Source organism: Aquarana catesbeiana, linkage group LG10 (genome assembly GCF_042186555.1).
Source record: "Aquarana catesbeiana isolate 2022-GZ linkage group LG10, ASM4218655v1, whole genome shotgun sequence".
In the NCBI taxonomy this organism is placed as follows: Eukaryota; Metazoa; Chordata; class Amphibia; order Anura; family Ranidae; genus Aquarana; species Aquarana catesbeiana.
Window position 1 is genome coordinate 254,458,945 of NC_133333.1, and position 24,299 is coordinate 254,483,243.

Here is a 24,299-nt window from a genome sequence, read left to right on the forward strand (position 1 = left end):
CAAACAGTAGGCATTACAAACGATTGAATGAAGGACTGGAGTCCGACTTCAGAGTCTCTGTTGTGATCTTTAAAGATGAAGTACTTCACGGTACACACAGCTATAGAGGTAAGTGATAGCTTGTTTGGCAAGAATATGAAAGTACTTTCTTGTTCATAGTCTAAACACAGGTGCACTTTACGTATAAAAGGTGTCCAAAGGTAGTGATGTGTCTCTAAGAACAAAGATCGGAATTGTTCAGGTTGTGGTATTGTCTGTAGCTGGTCTTGCCCAGGGCACAAAAAAGTCCAGCACCGGCCCTGCTTGGGAGGAGAGTTTTTAGGCAGCAAAGATGACCAGGAAAGAGAGGTAAGGGTATAAAACAAAAAACCATTGGTATCATCAAAGTCTTTCAGGAATGCTTTTGATCTGATGCTGATGCTACTTCAAAGTCGCATCCAAGTTGCAAGCAAATCGCACTACATAGTAGCACTGGAAGTCACATGACAATTGGGTTGCAGCAGTGTGATCCGAGCCTTAAAGCTTTAGTACAAGAACATCTGTCTATAGAAGGTCCCACAGTCAAGAGTGCATGTCAGAGCACAAACCAAGCCACGGAGTCCAAGGAATTGTCTGTAGACCTCCGAGACAGGATTGTATGGAGGCACAGATCGGGGGAAGGGTACAGAAACATTTCTGCAGAGTTGAAGGTCCCAATGAGCACAGTGGCCTCCATCATACATAAATGGAAGAAGTTTGGAACCACCAAGACTCTTCCTAGAGCGGGCCGCCCGGCCAAACTGAGTGATCAAGGGAGAAGGGCCTTAGTCAAGGAGGTGACCAAGAACCCGATGGTCACTCTGACAGAGCTCCAGCGTTTGTCTGTGGAGAGAGGACAACCTTCCAGAAGAACAACCATCTCTGCAGCACTCCACCAATCAGACCTGTATGGTAGAGTGGCCAGATGGAAGCCACTCCTCAGTAAAATGCACATGACAGCCCACCTGGAGTTTGCCAAAAGACACCTGAAGGACTCTCAGACCATGAGAAAAAAAATTCTCTGGTCTGATGAAACAAAGATTGAACTCTTTGGCCTGAATGGCAAGCGTCATGTCTGGAGGAAACCAGGAACCACTCATCACCTGGCCAATACCATCCCTCCAGTGAAGCATGGTGGTGGCAGCATCATGCTGTGGGGATGTTTTTCAACGGCAGTAACTGGGAGACTAGTCAGGATGGAGAGAAAGATGAATGCAGCAATGTACAGAGATATCCTTGATGAAAACCTGCTCCAGAGAGCTCTGGACCTCAGACTGGGGTGAAGGTTCATCTTCCAACAGGACAACGGCCCTAAACACACAGCCAAGATAACAAAGGAGTGGCTACAGGACAACTCTGTGAATGTCCACGAGTGGCCCAAACAGAGCCCAGACTTGAACCCAATTGAACATCTCTGGAGAGATCTGAAAATGGTTGTGCACCGACGCTCCCCATCCAACCCGATGGAGCTTGAGAGGTCCTGCAAAGAAGAATGGGAGAAAATGCCCAAAAATAGGTATTGTAGAATACTGAGGAAAATAATTGAATCCATTTTGGAATAGGGCTGTAACATAATAAAAGTGAAGCGCTGTGAATTCTTTCCAGATTCACTGTATTTCACCAAAAATGGCAAAATTTTGCCAAAATCTTTCAATTGTCTGCAAAAATGTTAAAAACATAGAAAACTTCCACTTTCACTCATTCCGAGTCATTACCCAATCATCGGATTCAGTGTTGTATTAGGCGGAACATTTAATCCCAGCGGGTAAGTGCAGGAAACATTCACAGCAAAATCTTCTCGCGTTTGAAGTGGAGTCGTGACGGCGAAAATTTTCAAGGTGTTTCGGTACGTGACATGGGTCGTATTTAGCTGTGGAGAAATCAAAAGTAAGGTTTTTTATATTTTTATATATATATATTATACACTTTTTTTCTGTTTGTTAGAAATTCTTGAAAAAAGCGTGAGATGTTAAACTAAGTCAGAGAACTTAACAACACCACCAATAATTCTGCAAAAGCAAAAATTTTTAAGCCTAACTTTCCGTTTAAATCAGCGAAATACATTTCAGGGGCATCAAAGCACCAAAACTGTTCAAAGTCTTGCAGTTCAATTTCTTTAGAGAGAAGCCACAGCCTGAATAGAAGAGCCTGCCCCCTGCCAGTAGACATGTGCAGAACCATATATATATATATAATTAGTTTGGGGGTTCTAAGTAATTTTCAAGCAAAAAATACAGATTTTAACTTGTAAGCAATAAATGTCAGGAAAAGACCCGGTCCTTTAAAGTGGTGAAGAAAGCCAGAGTGCTCCCTCTAGTGGATTTTCTACAAATTTCTTTATTTTATTTATTACAAAATAATGGATAAAGAAAATGTGAAAGACAAAAAAACACTTTAGGTTAAGCTTGGCTATAATAGCTCACAATATGTGTTTAGTGATAATACACTATATATACACTATACACTATATATGTCCTTTTTTAAGGTGGCTGTAAACTCAGATGCTCTCTACAGGTCATTAGTTGGGCACATCACCAACAATTAAAGTGGTTGTAAAGGCTGAAGGTTTTTGTACCTTCATGCATTCTATGCATGAAGGCAAAAAAACCTGTGTGCAGCAGATCCCCCAGCCCCCCCCCCCCCCCCAATACTTACCTGAGCCCCATATCGATCCAGTGATGTGCACGAGAGCCTTGGGTCTCCCGGTCTCTCTCTCATCATTGGCTGAGACGGCAGCGGGAGCCATTGGCTTCCACTGTTGTCAATCACAGCCACTGAGCCAACGAGGAGAGAGCGGGGGTGGGGCCAAGCCGCGCTCTGTGTGTCAATGGTCACACAGAGCAGCAGGTCGGGAGCGAGCCTGCTCGGGTGCCGCAATAGCAAGCTGCTTGCTGTGGTGGCACTTGACAGGTGGGGGAGGGGGCAAGAGAAGAAGATCTGGGCTGCTCTGTGTAAAACCATTACATAGAGCAGGTAAGTATGACATGTTTGTTATTTTAAAAAAAAATTGCCTTTACAATCGCTTTAATTTGTACATCAGGTGGTAATATATACATCTTCGGAAGACCTTTATTAAAATTTCAGTTGTGCTGGTCATGTGACTGCTTTTCTTCTCCTCTGCTCTGCATGGGCTGGGTCAGTGGGTGGGACTTTTTTCATTCCTCCTGCCGGGGGGGGGGGGGGTGGAGGAAGTGCTGTCAGTCATGCACACTGAACAGTCCATTGCTGGTGTTCCTGCCTGTGATATGGGCAGCTGGGACCTGAATGGGACAGAACAGAGTAGGGAAGGGGAGCATGCACACTGCGGTGGCAACACTTCCAGCTGTAGATCAGCCTGAAGATTGTTGCCACCGAAAATATGGAAATAAGTAACTGGTACAGTAAACAGCTATCTCATCTTTTTGTAGAGCTACCACCACAAGAGCCACTGAATTTAACTGGCTCTTTCCCAAGCAGTGCAGAGGCCACCAGTCACTCAAACAACAGTCCATTCATTCTGGCTCCAGTAAATGGTCCAAGGATTGTCTTTTTGTAATTTATTGCTTGCAGGACTTGTAACAGGAAAGGGATTGGGGCATGGAATATTTAATAGTATTAATATCTGCCCAGCCACTTTCTGGGTGCAACTTCTCAGGGATTGGCTAGGCCTCCTTTAATCCTCCTCTAGTTTCCACTCAATGAGAAAAACAATACTTCTCCAGACCAGATCCCTTGAAGAAAGCTGGTTGTCAGATCCAGGCTGCTTCTAAGTTCCAGAATTGCAGCTCCCAAAACCTTGCAGAACACAACCTAGTCCTTTAGCTGCCTCAGGGGCAACTGCCCCCCCCCCCCCCCGGGCTGGGAACTCTCCTTCCTGGGGAAAGACAATCTCTCCAGGGCTTCGGACTATATCAGCTGCCCTGACGCTTTCTGGGTGCACCTTCTCAGGGATTGGCTAGGCCTCCTTCAAGCTTCCTCCAGTTTCCACTCAATGAGAAAAACAATACTTCTCCAGACCAGATCCCTCGAAGAAAGCTTGCAGTCAGATCCAGGCTGCTTCTACATTCCAGCACTGCAGCTCCCAAAACCTTGCAGAACTGCAACCTAGTCCTTTTCCTTTAGCTGCCTCAGGGGCAACAGCCCCCCACCTTCCCCTGGGGCTGGGAACTCTCCTTCCTGGGGAAAGACAATCGACAATCTCTCCAGGTGTTTGGACTATATCAGCTGCCCAGCCACTTCCTGGGTGCACCTTCTCAGGGATTGGCTAGGCCCTGGTTAATATTTAGGCTGGCTATTTCAATTCTCCCTCCCTAAGATGTAGAAGCGTCTTCTAGAGGCAAGAGGAAGCAATCAACCTGTGAACAGACCAAACCAAACAATCTCTGCTCTTTTGATTACAGAAGGAGCCAAAAAACTAGATTTACCTAGCAAACCCAACTAGGAGGGTGCTACATCTTTATACCTCCCCTGTGCCAATGGTCTTCTATAATACATAGCCGAGCTGGGTAGCCGAGACTTACTTCCACAATATCACCGCAGTCGTTGTTCATCAGAGGCCGGTGAAAAGTCATCTGCGCCGTGCCGTTCACAATCTCTCTATCAGCCAAGCATGAGGGACTTTGCAGACTTATACTCGAGGTGGTATAACCATTTCTTTCCAGCAAACATTTGGATATGAACACATTAAGCTTTCCTCCACTGCAATCAACTGTTGGAGTTGGACGGCTTTCTGATAAAATAAAACAAAACGAAAAAAAATAATTTACCGTAATTAACCATTTTTTTTGCACACCTGTTTATCAGCATTTTTTGCTAGAAATGACGGTAAACCCCCCCGCAAGAAAGTATATATTTCTAAAAGCAGAGACCCTGGAGAATAAAATGGCTGTACTTAAAATGGTTAAAATGGTACTTAAAATAAAATGGTTGCAATTTTTTATGTCGCATGATATTTGCACAGCTGTTTATCAAACGCATATTTTCGGGAAAAATACACTAAAAGGAATTTTAGTGCCAACAACAAACACAATGGGGTTGATTTACTAAAGGCAAAAAGACTGTGCACTTTGGAAAGTGCAGTTGCACACGGCAAGAGCAGTTGCTCCAGAGTTTAGTACATGAGCAGAAGCTCTGCTGACTTTCATTAACCAATCATGTGCAAGCAAAAATGCTGTTTTTTTTTTTTTTATTTTCCTTGCATGTGATTGGATATTCTTTGCAAAGCGAAGCTTTACCTCATTTACTAAGCTTTGGAGCAACTGCACATGCAGAGTGCAATTGCACTTTCCAAGGCGCACAGTCTATTGGCCTTTAGTAAATCAACCCCAATGTTTTGCACAATTGTTGGTAAAATAAAAAGGATTTTGTTGCGTTGAGTAAATAGATACCAAACATGTCAAGTCTCAAAATTTTGCCTGCCTGTGCAATCACAAAAAAAACCCAAAAAAACATTGTGACCCAAAATTCCCCATTGACAACACTTTAAAAGTATTTACAGGTTTTCACTTTAGAATTAACTGTAAATGATGGCAGTACAATTATTGCTCTCACTCCGCCATTCGTGGTGATACCTCACATGTGTGGCGCAATCGATGTTTATATACCTGTGCTCGCCCTACACTGCCTGTTTTAAAAGGGTTGTGTATAGGGGTGCTTTAAAATTATTTTCCATGTTTTTTTTAATATAATCTTTATTTATACTTTATTTTAAAATTTTTTACTTAACCACTTTTTTTACTTAATACCGGGCACTTTCACCCACTTTCTGCCCAGGCCAATTTTCAGTGCTATCACACTTTGAATGCAATGTTGTGCCCAAATTCCATTTTTATCATTTTTTTTTTGGAGACAGATAGCACCATGTTCGTTGGGCCGGGGTATGGCTCGGACACACCGCATGATCACACGGTAAAGAGCCTATGTCATAGGCTCTTTACCATGATCGGAGATGCGGTGTGACAGACAGATAGAGCTTTCTTCTGGTGGTATTTAACCACATCCCACCCGGTCTATAGCAGAAGACAGCCGGGGTCGGTGACTTACCCGTTCTGACTGGAATGTCATATGACGTGGTTCAGAACATGCCGCTCGTGTGTGCCCCAGGGGGCGCACAGCCAGGACCGTGTTCGTTGGGCCGGGGCATGGCTTGGACACACCGCATCTCCGATTACGGTAAAGAGCCTATGACATAGGCTCTTTACCGTGTGATCAGCTGTACCCAATCACAGTGTGACTAGGAAGTGCCGGTTGTCTCCAGTTCTCTCCGCACACTGACAGCGTGTGAGGAGAGGACGGCCAATATGTGCCTTTACTGACAGGGGGGATCTGCACTGACAGGAGCGGACTGACAACTCATGGGGCCCCCGGGCAATAGGAGATTATGGGGCCCCCAGGCAATAGGAGATTATGGGGCCCCCAGGCAATAGGAGATTATGGGGCCCCCAGGCAATAGATTATGGGGCCACACAGTATACACACACGTACAGTATGCACACACAGACACGCAATATACATACACAGTATACACACACACATACAGTATACACACACAGACACACAATATACACACACAATATACACACACAGTATACACATACACACACTGAAAAAACACAGATTTTTACATACCGCCCCTGGTTTTATTGAGGCTGGCAACCCTGATGGGGCCCCTTAGTGGCATTGGGGCCCTCGGGCGGTGCCCGAGAGCCCAAATGGTCAGTCCGCCCCTGTGCACTGATATAATCAATGCAATGATAATCAGTGCAGCCCCATCAACAATGCCCACCAGTGCCCACCTGTTTTGCCCATCAGTGCTGACTTTCAGTGGCCATCAGTGATACTTGTCAGTGCCTCCTCATTAGTCGTGCCTACCAGTGTCGTTTATCAGTGCCACCTATCTGTGCACATTATTGTCGCCTATCAGTGCCCATTAGTGCTGCATATTAGTGCCTCCTCATCAGTGCACATCAGTACCACCTATTAGTGCCTATTAGTGCTGCATATTAGTGCCTCCTCATCAAAACCGCCTATCAGTGCCCATTAGTGCTGTATATTGGTGCCTCCTCATCAATACCACCTATCAGTGCCCATTAGTGCTGTACATTAGTGCCTCCTCATCAATACCACCTATCAGTGCCCATTAGTGATGTATATTAGTGCCTCCTCATCAATACCGCCTATCAGTGCCCATTAGTGCTGTATATTGGTGCCTCCTCATCAATACCACCTATCTATGCCCATTAGTGCTGTATATTGGTGCCTCCTCATCAATACCGTCTATCAGTGCCCATTAGTACCGCCTATCAGTGCCAATTAGTGCTGTATATTGGTGCCTCCTCATCAATACCACCTATCAATGCCCATTAGTGCTGTATATTGGTTCCTCCTCATCAATACAGCCTATCAGTGCCCATTAGTGCTGTATATTGGTGCCTCCTCATCAATACCACCTATCAGTGCCAATTAGTGCTGTATATTGGTGCCTCCTCATCAATACCGCCTATCAGTGCCCATTAGTGCTGTATATTGGTGCCTCCTCATCAAAACCGCCTATCAGTGCCCATTAGTGCTGTATATTGGTGCCTCCTCATCAATACCACCTATCTATGCCCATTAGTGCTGTATATTGGTGCCTCCTCATCAATACCACCTATCTATGCCCATTAGTGCTGTATATTGGTGCCTCCTCATCAATACCACCTATCAGTGCCCATTAGTGCTGTATATTGGTGCCTCCTCATCAATACCACCTATCTATGCCCATTAGTGCTGTATATTGGTGCCTCCTCATCAATACCACCTATCAGTGCCCATTAGTGCTGTATATTGGTGCCTCCTCATCAATACCACCTATCTATGCCCATTAGTGCTGTATATTGGTGCCTCCTCATCAATACCACCTATCAGTGCCCATTAGTGCTGTATATTGGTGCCTCCTCATCAATACCACCTATCAGTGCCCATTAGTGCTGTATATTGGTGCCTCCTCATCAATACCACCTATCAGTTCCCATTAGTGCTGTATATTGGTGCCTCCTCATCAATACCACCTATCAGTGCCCATTAGTGCTGTATATTGGTGCCTCCTCATCAATACCACCTATCAGTTCCCATTAGTGCTGTATATTGGTGCCTCCTCATCTCTACTGCCTATCAGTGCCCATTAGTGCTGTATATTGGTGCCTTCTCTCAATACCGCCTATCAGTGCCCATTAGTGCTGTATATTGGTGCCTTCTCTCAATACCGCCTATCAGTGCCCATTAGTGCTGTATATTTGTGCCTCCTCATCAATACCACCTATCAGTGCCCATTAGTGCTGTATATCGGTGCCTTCTCTCAATACCACCTATCAGTGCCCATTAGTGCTGTATATTGGTGCCTCCTCATCAATACCACCTATCAGTTCCCATTAGTGCTGTATATTGGTGCCTCCTCATCTCTACTGCCTATCAGTGCCCATTAGTGCTGTATATTGGTGCCTTCTCTCAATACCGCCTATCAGTGCCCATTAGTGCTGTATATTGGTGCCTCCTCATCAATACCGCCTATCAGTGCCCATTAGTGCTGTATATTGGTGCCTCCTCATCAATACCACCTATCAGTGCCCATTAGTGCTGTATATTGGTGCCTCCTCATCAATACCACCTATCAGTGCCCATTAGTGCTGTATATTGGTGCCTCCTCATCTCTACTGCCTATCAGTGCCCATTAGTGCTGTATATTGGTGCCTCCTCATCAATACCACCTATCAGTGCCCATTAGTGCTGTATATTGGTGCCTCCTCATCAATACAGCCTATCAGTGCCCATTAGTACCGCCTATCAGTGCCCATTAGTGCTGTATATTAATGCTTCCTCATCAATACCATCTATCAGTGCAGCCTCATCAGCGCACATCAGTGAAGGAGAATAATTACTTATTTAGAAAGTTTTATAACTAAAACAAAGAAAAACTTTTGTTTTTTTTTTTCCAAATTTTCGGTCTTTTTTCATTTGTTTAGCAAAAAAAAAAAAACCCCAGTGGTGAGTAACCCCTTCAGTCCTGGGCACTTTCACCCCCTTCCTGCCCAGGCCAATATTCAGCTTTCACAGCCGTCACACTTTGAATGACAATTACGCGGTCATACAACACTGGAACCTATTTGACATTTCATCTTTTTTTTTTTTTTAGACAGGCAGAGCTTTCTTTTGGTGGTATTTAATCACCACTGGGGGGGGGGGGGATTATTTTTTTTTCTAAACAAAAGAAAAAAGACAGAAAAAAAAAAATATGAAAAAAGTTTTCTTAGTTTCTGTTATAACATTTTGTAAATGAGTATTTTTTCTCCTTCACTAATGTGCGCTGATGATGCTGCACTGATGGGCTCTGATTAAAGCGGGGGGTCCACCTATCTATCGTTTTTTTTTTTTTTTTAGTTCATTCACAAACTTTTCTTCTCAGCATTACATACTCACATATTGTGTGTAATATGTCTGCCTGTGTCAGATTTTGTCGGAAAGAATAACTTATATTATTCACTGCAGGCGGTTTCCATCTTCATTGTGGGCATTTGAAGCCCACAAGCATTTATTTCCTGGATGTGGTGAATGCTGTGCTCCCAGCATTCACCGCTCCTTCCCGCACATGCTCAGTGGCATCCTGGGAAGCCTGAGACTAGCTCCCAGGAGTCTGGGAGAGGCTAGAAACACGCCTACTCCCACGGGAGGAGAACCAGGAAGTGCAAAGAAGAACAGAAAAATAAAAGGTAATTACGGCGATTTAAATTTTTTTAAACGGCATGTCAGCATCTAGGCAAGGAAGAGAATACATACAGATATTGTTCAAAATTTGGGTGGAACCCCGCTTTAAGTGGCACTGATGGGGCTGCAATGATAGGTAGCACTGATTGGCACTAGTTGGCAGCACTGTTGGGACTGCACTGTTGATCAGTGCCCTGGTTATCGGTGTAGAAGTTTGGATTTGCACACTATTGGCTCCCCTCTCCTCATGCGCTATCATGCATGACTTGAGGGATTGCCGATAACCTGCAAATCCAGTGTACACTGTGATCAGCTCAGTGATTGGCTCTTAACCACCATCTGTGTTCCAAGGACACAGCGATCACAGATGCCTGCGGATGCACGCCACAGGGGTGGCGCGCGAGAAGCGCGATCACGGGAGGACATCATATGAGGTCCTCCCAGCAACGGAAGGAGCCAGGCCTTCTCGTCCAACATCAGTACCTGACCTCACAAATGCTCTTCTGGAAGAACGGTCAAACATTCCCACAGACACCCTCCTAAACCTTGTGGACGGCCTTCCCAGAAGAGTTGAAGCTGTTATAGCTGTAAAGGGCGGAGCCAACTCAATATTGAACCCTACGGACTAAGACTGGGATGTCATTAAAGTTCATGTGTGTGTAAAGGCAGGCGTCCCAATACTTTTGGTCATATAGTGTATATTATAATGTGTTTAAGATGTTGGATTTGTGCTTATTATACAACCATTCATATCCTGTAGAGTATGTAGGAAGGTGAAGTGTCGTTGAGCCTTATTGATGACCATTGGATTCTAGCACACTATACCTGTATAGGGGTAGATGGTGGAATTACACTGGCAGGCGGTGCCGCTGCTATCACAGTACTCATCACCGGCGCACGTCTCATTTGCACAGATTACAGATGCTGAAGATACAGAAAAGGGAAGACAACTGATTATCTGGGATATATTACATGATTTAAATATTGATTGATATTCTGGTGTTGGCAGCAACAGAAAACTGAGAACAATTGTTTAGTATTAAAGTATTAGTGACCTACATACAGTATATACAGTACTAACATTATATACATGAATGCCTCCATATGACAGCACTGAGCCAATCACATTGGACAATATTACAACCCCCCCCCCCCCCCCCCAATTGTCTCTTTTGCTAGCTTACTCAGTCTAGAAATTGTCATGCTACCCCCCCCCCCCCCCCGCCTCATTTACCCCCCTCCACCATACCCATATCTTTGGTATGAACCAACTCAGATCCCCCCTGTGCACAGAGGAGACCCCACAGATCTCAGTGATCAGCCGTGACCTGTGGCTCAAAATACTAACCAATCAGGGTAGTAATATATACAAGGTGTGTGTGCATTTAAGTGTATATGACATTTATATATGTCTTTCAGAGACACTGGCAAGCTAATGGGACATTCTGCCAAGGTCACTGTCAAAAAACATGAGGCAACCTGAGTGACACCCTGCCTGGGTCATGGCAACCTCATAGGCCAGCCTACCAGGGACAGGACAACCTCATAGGCCAGCCTACCAGGGACAGGGCAACCTCATAGGCAGCCTACCAGGGACAGGACAACCTCATAGGCCAGCCCTACCAGGGACAGGGCATTCTCATAGGCCAGCCTACCAGGGACAGGGCATCCTCATAGGCCAGCCTACCAGGGACAGGGCAACCTCATAGGCCAGCCCTACCAGGGACAGGGCAAACTCATAGGCAGCCTACCAGGGACAGGGCATCCTCATAGGCAGCCTACCAGGGACAGGGCAACCTCATAGGCCAGCCCTACCAGGGACAGGGCAAACTCATAGGCAGCCTACCAGGGACAGGGCATCCTCATAGGCCAGCCTACCAGGGACAGGGCAACCTCATAGGCCAGCCCTACCAGGGACAGGGCAAACTCATAGGCCAGCCTACCAGGGACAGGGCAGCCTCATAGGCCAGCCTACCAGGGACAGGGCAACCTCATAGGCCAGCCCTACCAGGAACAGGGCAAACTCATAGGCCAGCCTACCAGGGACAGGGCAGCCTCATAGGCCAGCCTACCAGGGACATGACAACCAGGTGAGGAGGACAAAGACAAGTGTGTCTTGTCTACAGACAAACATGGTGGTGGGAGTGTCATGGTCTGGGGCTGCATGAGTGCTGCCGGCACTGGGGGGCTACAGATCATTGAGGGAACCATGAATGCCAACATGTACTGTGATATACTGAAGCAGAGCATGATCCCCTCCCTTCAGAGACTGGGCCGCAGGGCAGTATTCCAACATAACGACCCCAAACACACCTCCAAGACAACCACTGACTTGCTAAAGAAGCTGAGGGTAAAGGTGATGGACTGGCCAATCATGTCTCCAGACCTAAACCCTATTGATCATCTGTGGGACATCCTCAAACAGAAGGTGGAGGAGCGCAAGGTCTCTAACATCCACCAGCTCCATGATGTCGTCATGGAGGAGGGGAAGAGGACTCCAGTGACAACCTGTGAAGCTCTGGTGACCTCCATGCCCAAGAGGGTTAAGGCAGTGCTGGAAAATAATGGCGGCCGCACAAAATATTGACACTTTGGGCCCAATTTGGACATTTTCACTTAGGGGTGTACTGACTTTTGTTGCCAGCGGTTTAGACATTAATGGCTGTGTGTTGAGTTATTTTGAGGGGACAGCAAATTTACACTGTTATACAAGCTGTACACTCACTACTTTACATTGTAGACAAGTGTCATTTCTTCAGTGTTGTCACATGAAAAGATAGAAGAAAAGATTTACAAAAACGTGAGGGGTGTACTTACTTTTGTAAGATACTGTAGCAACCTCATAAGTCAGCCTACCAGGGACATGGCAACCTCATAGGCCAACCTACCAGGAACATGGCAGCCTCATAGGCCAGCCTACCAAGGACATGGAAAGAATGATACATGGCTTTTACATGCTCGCATCTCCATAGTTTTTTAAGGATTTTGTGCTGGGAGGGGTATGGGGGGTAGTGGAGGGGGGGTGAGGAAGGCGAGGAATAGTGCTGAGGGGTACTGGGGGGTGTTCTTGGAAGATGGATTTTTTTTGGGGGGGGGGGGGGATGATCTCTGAGGAAGGAATTTATGCTTGGAGAAGGGATTTGGGGGAGGTAGGGGAGAGGATGTTGTGTTGAAGGAGTATTTGGGTGTGGGGGAGGGAATTTATTTCGAGAGGGGTTGTTTTGGCCAGGGTATTTGTGATCAGGAGGAAGGGAATTTGTGCTGGGAGGAGGAATTTGAGGAGGGAGGTAATTTGTTGTGCTCGTTGGTGGAATTAGGGGGGTACTTGGAGGAAGTGGGTGATTTTGCATTTTTGTTTGGGAAGAAATTTGGCTTGCAGGGGGAATTTGTGCTTGGGGGTCCAGAGCATGTAGATTTGTGTTTTTTTTTTTTTTTTTGAGGGGGAGGGGTTGTAGCTGAGAGGGGAAAGTGAAGGAACATATTGCTTGCTGGCTCCTGGACTCTCTTCATTTTGTGCTCCTGACCACTGAACTGTGCATTATACACACCTGGCCCTTGAAGGTTACACATGCCTAACCCCTGCATTTTGTGCACTGAGTACTCCTGACCCCTGCACTCTGTGTGTTATGTACACCTGACCCCTGCACTCTGTGTGTTGTGTACACCTGACCCCTGCACTCTGTGTTATGTACACCTGACCCCTGCACTCTGTGTGTTATGTACACCTGACCCCTGCACTCTGTGTTATGTACACCTGACCCCTGCACTCGGTGTGTTATGTACACCTGACCCCTGCACTGTGTGTTGTGTACACCTGACCCCTGCACTCTGTGTGTTGTGTACACCTGACCCCTGCACTCTGTGTGTTATGTACACCTGACCCCTGCACTCGGTGTGTTGTGTACACCTGACCCCCGCACTCTGTGTGTTATGTACACCTGACCCCTGTACTCTTTGCTTTGCATACTCCTGCGCCCAGCAGGTGCGGGCTAATAACCAGTTCCTGACTTTTTTGACTCTCCAGGTATATCGCTTAGAGGACTGGGTGGGAGTCATGCTGAGAACTAGAGGGGAGTGATCCGAGTCCTTGACTATTTTAATGAAGTTCTAATTTTACCTCTGTCTGCAGAAAAGCATTTATTTATTGCAAGTTGTTCATTAAAAAATGAAGGTGCTGAGGTTTATGCATGTCTGTGAAACTCTCACTAGTGGAACAGCAACAAAAGCATATTATATGGGTACATGGAGGCTTGGGATTTATGTGACCGCGCCTCTTAAAGCCCCTCCCACTGTTAATGCAATTTGAACAATCCACCGCAATTTGGGTTCAAGCGTCGCATTAGGTGCCCCAAGTCTTTTACAATACAGTTACTGGGTACAGTTACATTTTGACACTTTATTTATATCAATTGGAATATAAAAATTATAATATGATGTAACAGTTGTGCACCCTCTAATGTATCCGGGTACAGCACCATAACCAAAGGAAACAAATCCAACGTATCATCATCGGGATTACATGGAATTGATGTTACAAAACAGATTTCATACAAACAGAGGTAGTCAGGACTTACTTGTGTTTGAAGAGTTGATAGGTAGGTTACCCCCAGTGCACTCCTGTAATCAAACACATAATATATGAAAGGAATGCATAAGAGTATTGTACTTTTTAAAAAAACTTTCATGACCATTACATAGAATTTGTGGACACCTGACCATCCCCCCCTTATGTCGTTATATATGGTGATCATATCCCCCCTTATGTATTTATACATGGAGATCATATCCCCCCTTATGTATTTATACATGGAGATCATATCCTCCCTTATGTATTTATACATGGTGATCATATCCCCCCTTATGTATTTATACATGGAGATCATATCCCCCCTTATGTATTTATACATGGTGATCATATCCCCCCTTATGTATTTATACATGGAGATCATATCCCCCTTATGTATTTATACATGGTGATCATATCCCCCTTATGTATTTATACATGGTGATCATATCCCCCTTATGTATTTATATATGGTGATCATATACCCCTTATGTATTTATACATGGTGATCATATCCCCCCTTATGTATTTATACATGGTGATCATATCCCCCCTTATGTATTTATACATGGAGATCATATCCCCCCTTATGTATTTATACATGGAGATCATATCCCCCCTTATGTATTTATACATGGAGATCATATCCCCCCTTATGTATTTATACATGGTGATCATATCCCCCCTTATGTATTTATACATGGTGATCATATCCCCCCTTATGTATTTATACATGGAGATCATATCCCCCCTTATGTATTTATACATGGAGATCATATCCCCCCTTATGTATTTATACATGGTGATCATATCCCCCTTATGTATTTATACATGGAGATCATATCCCCCCTTATGTATTTATACATGGTGATCATATCCCCCCTTATGTATTTATACATGGACATCATATCCCCCTTATGTATTTATACATGGAGATCATATCCCCCTTATGTATTTATATATGGTGATCATATCCCCCTTATGTATTTATACATGGACATCATATCCCCCTTATGTATGTATACATGGTGATCATAGCCCCCTTATGTATGTATACATGGTGATCATATCCCCCCTTATGTATTTATACATGGAGATCATATCCCCCCTTATGTATTTGTACATGTTGATCATATCCCTCCTTATTCTCCTCTCCTCAAGAGAGAATAATTTCAGTTCCTCTAATCTTTCCTCATAGCTGATCTCCTCCATGCCTCTCATCAGTTTGGTTGCCCTTCGCTGCACTTTCTCCAGTTCCCCGATATAATTTTTGAGAACTGGAGCCCAAAACTGAAGATGAGATCTTACTAATGATTTGCACAGATGATATCTCTCTCTCTCTGGAGTCCATACCTCTCTTATACAGTGGCAGACGGTGGTTTTTGTTTGGAGGGGCAGCAAGCAACCACACCCCAGCCCGCGGAGCCTCAAACCCCCACCCTTGCTGTCTGCCGGTCCACTGGCACTTACCCCATCTAGGCGGCGGGCACATCGGGCAACGGTGGGGATCGGACATCGGCGGGCACATTGGGCAGCGGCAGGGATCATCGGGCAGTGGCAGGGATCGAGCACACTGGACAGTGGCGGGGATCGAGCACACTGGACAGTGGCGGGGATCGAGCACACTGGACAGTGGAGGGGATCGAGCACACTGGACAGTGGCGGGGATCGAGCACATTGGACAGTGGCGGGGATCGAGCACATTGGACAGTGGCGGGGATCGAGCACATCGGGCATCCGTGCAGCATGCAGCAGCTTCTGTGTCTTCACCTCCTCGTTTCCGCCGTGCGTCTCCTCCCCTCCTCCTAGGCGTCCAATAGGATCGCCTGTCCTTTCAGCCAATCAGGTGACGAATATCAGACCTGCTTCCCGATTAGCCGGGAGGAGGATCAGTGTTGCAACAGTGAATATTCATTCGCTGTTGCAACACACCTGGGTGGGCTCCAGACGCACCCCGAGCCCAACCTATTTTGAAGCCGATTAGAGCCTCTGGCTCTAATCAGGCGCTTTAAAAAACACACCTCCGTCCACCCCCGCCATAGGTATTCATGCGCCCGGCATCCTGAAAGAAGCCGGGCGCATGGATAGGAGAGGGAAGCAGTGGTGAATAGGGGGGCCCGCACTCGTGCGCCCACAATGGACGGGCCGCCCCTGCTCTTATACAAGAAAGGACTTTGCTCGCTATGGAAGCCGCAGCTTGGCATTGCATGTTATTATTGAGCTTATGATCTACCAAACCCCCCCAGAAATCCTTCTCCACTATGGATTCCCCCAGCTGTTCTCCTCCAATAGGGAAGTGCAACTGTGAGGACAATGACAGAAGACTGCAGACTGGTTGAATTACCACATTTTGTACTTTGATTTTTAGAAAAATGACTTATTAGGCAAGAACCTATTTCTGAAAAGTGGACAAACAAGGATGGAGCCCTTCAACTTCAAAGAGTCCAAGATACATTTATTAGTATCGCCCATTACAGAGAACATCCATCTGTTCTGAGACTCCTTCAAGTCAAATGGCCCCGACCTTGTTTGTCTACTTTTAATATTAATGGATCAAATTCTGTTTAAGAGTCTGAATCCTTTTGTCGAGCAAAGGGTGAGGGGACCATTGTAGAGGAGTAATTAGGATTCTTTCCAAAAAGCCTATTTATGACCTCAACTCATAGCACATCACAGGTTCCTCATAGGTGCATGAAGAATCATGGCTCGGTTGGTTTGGGGTACTTTTCTTTCTACAATAGATGTCAATTTAAAGCATAACTCAAGCCAAATCTTTAATTTCTAGTTTAGGGTGGAGTAGCAAAGGGTTAGAACATCTGTCGGATTCTCCACCCTGTTGTTCAGATAGTGGCGGTTCGGTTTGGGTAACGATGATCAGTAAATGCCAACTGCAGAAACATGGGCACTGTGCCTTGTTCTAAAAGGTACAAGCTTGGGCTTCATTACCTAGACAGTCACTGACCCATCATCAAGTACGCAGGTCATGACTTCACTGGCTAACTTGGTAGTAGATTTGAACCCAAAATCTCCTTGCTGAGCTACCTGAGATGTTAGACAGCGTCCTGTGTGATTCATTGCCTTGTCTCTTGTTTCTGGTGAACTCTTTGCTCTTCAGAGGGCATTTGATAATTTCAGGTATGGGGGGGCCCTGTCTGGTAAGCTGTACAGGTCCCTATGATTTCTAACAGCAGCCCTGAGTTGGACCACCCCACCTGCTGCTTTAAGAGGGCATTGAATCCTAGGAGCAACGCCTGCGTGAACTCTTTGCTCCTCCCGTGAGCATTCTATTTAAGCCACGCCTTTTCACTTCCTGTTTTCCAGCCGATATCTTGCTCCTTTGCCTACCTGCAGCTGTCCTTAGCTACACTACCACTCGTTACCAACCTTTGGCTTGTTCCTCGACTACACTTCTGCTTGATCCCAACCTGCAACCACTTGTTACCAACCTTTGGCTTGTTTACTGACTACGCTTCTGCTATATCTGCTACTGGACCCCGGCTTGGTCACCTCCTGGTGGGGTGATCCTGAGGAAGGTGGCCTGGTCCCAACACGCAGCAAAACCCATTTCTACCAGCAGGAGATCTGGTGAATACCGGGACACCTTGGGTGAGCCCACGTCATCCTTCAGGGCAGTGGCGTTGCTAGGGGGTGGCTTTTGGGGCTATAGCCCTGAATCTGGGGCCAATAGCCCAGAGTCTCTCAAGGGGTCCCCAAGGGGAGGGGAGGCTCTCTGGGGACCCTGATGTAAGTGGGGGGCTCTCTGGGGATCCTGATGCAGGGGGGATGCTCTCTGGGGACCCTGATTTGTGGGAGACTCTCTGGGGACCCTGATTTAAGGGGGAGGCTCTCTAGAGACCCTGATTTAAGGGGGAGGCTCTCCGGGGACCCTGATTTAAGGGGGGGGGCTCTCTGGGACCCTGATTTAAGGGGGAGGCTCTCTGGGGACCCTGATTTAAGGGGGAGGCTCTCTGGGGACCCTGATTTAAGGGGGAGGCTCTCTGGGGACCCTGATTTAAGGGGGGGCTCTCTGGGACCCTGATGTAAGGGGGGCTCTCTGGGGACCCTGATTTAAGGGGGAGGCTCTCTGGGGACCCTGATTTAAGGGGGAGGCTCTCTGGGGACCCTGATTTAAGGGGGGGGCTCTCTGGGACCCTGATTTAAGGGGGAGGCTCTCTGGGGACCCTGATTTAAGAGGGAGGCTCTCTGGGGACCCTGATTTAAGGGGGAGGCTCTCTGGGGATCCTGATGCAGGGGGGATGCTCTCTGGGGACCCTGATTTAAGTGGGAGACTCTCTGGGGACCCTGATTTAAGGGGGAGGCTCTCTAGGGACCCTGATTTAAGGGGGAGGCTCTCTGGGGATCCTGATGCAGGGGGGATGCTCTCTGGGGACCCTGATTTAAGTGGGAGACTCTCTGGGGACCCTGATTTAAGGGGGAGGCTCTCTAGGGACCCTGATTTAAGGGGGAGGCTCTCTGGGGATCCTGATGCAGGGGGGATGCTCTCTGGGGACCCTGATTTAAGTGGGAGACTCTCTGGGGACCCTGATTTAAGGGGGAGGCTCTCTGGGGACCCTGATTTAAGGGGGAGGCTCTCTGGGGACCCTGATTTAAGGGGGAGGCTCTCTGGGGACCCTGATTTAAGGGGGAGGCTCTCTGGAGACCCAGATTTAAGGGGGAGGCTCTCTGGGGACACTAATGTAAGGGGGGCTCTCTGGGGATATACGCACACACACACAAATATATTATATACATGAGTATGCCCGCCCAACTTTCTTTACTACGGTGCTATGGGCTCTAGCCCCAGATCTTTTGTAGACCTAGCAATGCCCCTGCTCCAGGGTGATCTGCTTGTATACCTATCCTGCTGGTCGGTGGGAGCCTCTCTACTGCTATAGCTACTGGTCTCCAAGATTGACCCCTGACCATGACAATAACCTCCCCAGAGTACATTTTAGGTACCCCTTTCATTGTGTCTGTGACAATAATGACTTCTGAGGAATCCCAAACTGATAGAAAGATGGGGAGTCATACTGAACAAGGTGTCTCCCCTGTTTTTTTTTTTTTTCAAAGTTCTTTAATTCAGGAACCAAACCATAAGTTTGAATAGTTCAGTTTTACACTCACACAGGTTATAATAAATTCCACTGAACTTTCTTAGCAGAAGATCAAAAAACTTTTAGGAGTATCACAAATTCCTCTGAGACATCTTGGGCAGGACGAGGGTTATCTGAACGTGGTTTAGCCGGTCTGCACAGCATAGTTATAATAAGCTGTCATTAAATTGCCAATGGCAATCATAAGCAAGACTCTGTAAAATCTGGCAAGAAGAAGACTGATAGCCAAAGGCCTTTGGGTTGAGTTGATCGTAAATATATGGTTAAAACATTCCCTATTATGGTGATTCTGTAAGAGCTGCAAACGGCCATCTCAAAGCTAGCTAGAATCAATCTACATTTGGAGTCTGGCTTTATCTGACCGAAAATTGCTTCTTTTCCTAACTAACTCAGTTCTCCAAATACATAAATTCTAATCTGAAAAAAAAAAATGTTAATAATGACCGAATACACTACATTACCAAAAGTATTGGGACGCCTGCCTTTACACGCACATGAACTTTAATGACATCCCAGTCTTAGTCCGTAGGGTTCAATATTGAGTTGGCTCCGCCCTTTGCAGCTATAACAGATTCAACTCTTCTGGGAAGGCCGTCCACAAGGTTTAGGAGGTCAGGGACTGATGTTGGAGGAGAAGGCCTGTCTCACAGTCTCCGCTCTAATTCATCCCAAAGGTGTTCTATTGGGTTGAGGGATCCGAATGCGGATTGGGCTTCAGGGGCAAGGGAGATTTTAATGCAGGTCTAAATCACCGTGATTTGCTGTCATACGATCAAACGATCCAGAACTACGAGCATCAGCATAGCTCCTGATCAATAAGATGAGACCAACGCTGTCAGTGACATTGTGGTCCTGGGATTAGGACCCAGCATTGTGCTCAGAAATGTTCCTTTACAGATTGCAGGTGAGATTCGGTTTAATCTGGAGGCATACGCTATATTGTCAAAAGTATTGGGGTTGAGGTCAGGACTCTGTGCAGGTCAGTCAAGTTCCTCCACCCCAAACTTGCTCATCCATGTCTTTATGGACCTTGCTTTGTGCACTGGTCCAAATCATTTGGTGGAGGGGGGATTATGGTGTGGGGTTGTTTTTCAGGGGTTGGACTTGGCCCCTTAATTCCAGTGAAGGGAACTCTTAAGGCGTCAGCATACCAAGACATTTTGGACAATTTCATGCTTCCAACTTTGTGGGAACAGTTTGGGGATGTCCCCTTCCTTTTCCAACATGACTGCCCACCAGTGCACAAAGCAAGGTCCATAAAGACATGGATGAGCGAGTTTGGGGTGGAGGAACTTGACTGGCCTGCAACCTCATAGAACACCTTTGGGGTGAATTAGAGCGGAAACTGCTAGCCAGGCCTTCTCGTCCAACATCAGTGCCTGACCTCACAAATGCTCTTCTGGAAGAATGGTCAAACATTCCCATAAACACACTCCTAAACCTTGTGGACGGTCTTCCCAGAAAAGTTGAAGCTGTTATAGCTGCAAAGGGCGGAGCCAACTCAATATTGAACCCTACGGACTAAGACTGGGAGGCCATGGGTTGGGGGGTGCTTCAATTTTTTTATTTTATACAAAACTTTATTTTTTATACTTTTTTTGAGGATTAACTTTATTGCTATCACAAGGGATGAACATCTTTTCTTCTAATTGTAATGAGTGGCCACGTGTCTTGTTAAACTCCCTTCCGCTGAAAAGTTTTCTCCCTATTGTGGGGTCACCAGTACGGTATTTGTATATTGAAATCATATCCCCTCTCAAGCGTCTCTTCTCCAGAGAGAATAAGTTCAGAGCTCACAACCTTTCCTCATAACTAAGATCCTCCAGACCCTTTATTAGCTTTGTTGCCCTTCTTTGTACTCGCTCCATTTCCAGTACATCCTTCCTGAGGACTGGTGCCCAGAACTGGACAGCATACTCCAGGTGCGGCCGGACCAGAGTCTTGTAGAGCGGGAGAATTATCGTTTTATCTCTGGAGTTGATCCCCTTTTTAATGCCGATATTCTGTTTGCTTTGTTAGCAGCAGCTTGGCATTGCATGGCATTGCTGATTCTATCATCTACTAGGACCCCCAGGTCCTTTTCCATCCTAGATCCCCCCAGAGGTTCTCCCCCCAGTGTATAGATTGCATTCAGGTTTTTGCCACCCAAATGCATTATTTTACATTTTTCTACATTAAACCTCATTTGCCATGTAGTTGCCCACCCCATTAAGTGATTGTCAGTCAAACGATCACAGCGCTAAAATAATGGCCTGACAGTGAAGGGGAATTATAGGCTGGTGCTCAACTGGTGAAGAACATGTCGGCAATAACATTTTATATTTCTCTCCCGACAGATTCTCTTTTAAAACAACAATATTCTGCGCCATTCTTTCCGGTATCACAGAACATCTTCCAGGTGTGTCGATGAGTCTTACCGGGACACAATGATCCTCGCAGAAGAGGACATCGGCAGAGAGCCTGAAACTGCCAAAACCAGAAATCTGGAAGACCTTCATAGCAAACTGCGACTCAGCGTTGGCTCCATTGCTGATGACGGTTATTAGGTCAGCAAGTAGACCTCCAGCTGGACACCTGGATACAGAAACAATCGAGTTTTAGCTCCTCCCATCTATATCACAAGCAGGGGCGGACTGACACCTCATGGGGCCCCCGGGCAATGGAAGAGTATGGGACCCCCGGGCAATAGGAGAGTATGGGGCCCCCGGGCGATAGGAGATTATGGGACCCCCGGGCAATAGGAGATTATGGGACCCCCGGGCAATAGGAGATTATGGGACCCCCGGGCAATAGGAGATTATGGGACCCCCGGGCAATAGGAGATTATGGGACCCCCGGGCAATAGGAGATTATGGGACCCCCGGGCAATAGGAGATTATGGGGCCCCTGGGCAATAGGAGATTATGGGACCCCCAGGCAATAGGAGATTATGGGGCCCCTGGGCAATAGGAGATTATGGGGCCCCCGGGCAATAGGAGATTATGGGGCCCCGGGCAATAGGAGAGTATGGAGTCCCCGGGCAATAGGAAAGTATGGGGCCCCTGGGCAATAGGAGATTATGGAGCCCACGGGCAATAGGAGATTATGGAGCCCACGGGCAATAGGAGATTATGGGGCCCCCGGGCAATAGCAGAAGATTATGGGGCCCCCGGGCAATAGCAGAAGATTATGGGGCCCCCGGGCAATAGCAGAAGATTATGGGGCCCCTGGGAAATAGGAGATTATGGGGCCCCCAGGCAATAGATTATGGAGCCACACAGTATATACACACACACACATACAGTATACACACACAGACACACAATATACACACACAGTATACACGCACACACACACAGAATACACACACACAGACACAAAATATACACACACAGTATACACACACAGAATACACATACACACACACACATACAGTATACTCACAAAAACACACAATATACACACACAGTATACACGCACACACATACAGTATACACACACAGAATACACACACACAGACACACAATATACAAACACAGTATACACACACAGAATATACATACACACACACATACAGTATACACACACAGACAGACATATACAGTATACACACACAGACACACAATATACACATACAATATACACACACAGAATACACATACACACACTGAAAAGGTACTGGAGAGGCGGGGCATCTATAATCTTGGGATTTTTTTTTTTAAAACACAGATTTTTACATACTGTCCCTGGTTTTATTGAAGCTGGCATCCCTGATGGGGTCCCTTAGTAGCATGGGGCCCTCGAGCAGTGCCCGAGTGCCCGAATGGTCAGTCCGCCCCTGATCACAAGGACTATTCAGGAAATAATAGCGATACATAGTATTACAGTATAATACAATACACAGCATGTTCCCATTATGACCCAAATCTGTAAATATCATTTAGCTGCAAATCTCCACAATTTATTTTACGACCCAGAAAGAGAATTTCGGCCAGATCGTAAGGGTGACAACGCTCGCTAACCTCACTGTATCTATGGAGAAGCACCGTTGTCACCATAGCACAGGACTACAAAAACCTTCACTCTTCTTTCATCCATAACCTCAATCTCCATACAAAGACCATCACAAGCTTACTGAGCGACATATCGGTGTGGATGCCACACCCCCTTCTCCAACCCAATCTATCCAAAATTCAGCTTGTAATATTTCTTCCTCCCCAGTGTTAATTTCACCGACTAAAACATTTTTGTCTACTAAAGGAATACTAATTTAGTCGACTAAAATACGACTAAGGCCTCTTTCACATGAGGGATCCGTATGTCCGTTTTTCATCCTTCTGTTTTCGGATGAAAAACGGACATACATGTATCCCTATGGAGCGTCGGATGTCAGCGGTGACATGTCCGCTGACATCCGACCCGCTCCGATCCGAAAAGTGTGATGGAGGAAAAACCTACTTTTCCATCCGTTTTCGGATCGGATCGGGTGACGACGGACACTACGGTCCTTCATCATCCGATCCCCCATAGGGGAGAGCGGCGCTCTGACAGGTCCAACGCTGCACAGTGTGCAGCGATGGACCTGTCATCTTTCTGCTCAGTGGGGATCTGCGGAGCGATCCCCGCTGAGCAAGCGGATGTTCACGGGGCGGATCATCACTGATCCGCCCCGTGTGAAGGAGCCCTTAAACAATTGAGATGTCGACATTGCGGCCTCCCTGGACAGGTGAGTGTCCATATATTAAAAGTCAGCAGCTGCAGTATTTGTAGCTGCTGGCTTTTAATATTTTTTTTTTCGGCGGAACCTTCGGTTTAATCACTTACGGACCGCCGCACGCCGATATACGTCCTAAGTTTGAAGAGGGATTTAGTTGTTATGGCAGCAGATAGCTACCATAACCCCGGTA

The 24,299-nt window shown here is 46.5% G+C and overlaps 1 protein-coding gene across 1 annotated transcript in view; it reads right to left on the reverse strand.

The window, feature by feature from the left end:
* LOC141111396 (uncharacterized) overlaps positions 1-24,299 on the reverse strand; it is an 82,355-nt gene that overhangs the window by 26,939 nt on the left and 31,117 nt on the right. Inside the window, exons 7-11 of the mRNA XM_073603655.1 lie at positions 21,831-21,987; positions 14,310-14,352; positions 10,561-10,659; positions 4,518-4,726; positions 1,734-1,888 (exon numbers count right to left, since the gene is read on the reverse strand). Coding sequence (XP_073459756.1) covers positions 1,734-1,888; positions 4,518-4,726; positions 10,561-10,659; positions 14,310-14,352; positions 21,831-21,987 — 663 coding nt within the window. The remainder of the gene's footprint in view (positions 1-1,733; positions 1,889-4,517; positions 4,727-10,560; positions 10,660-14,309; positions 14,353-21,830; positions 21,988-24,299) is intronic.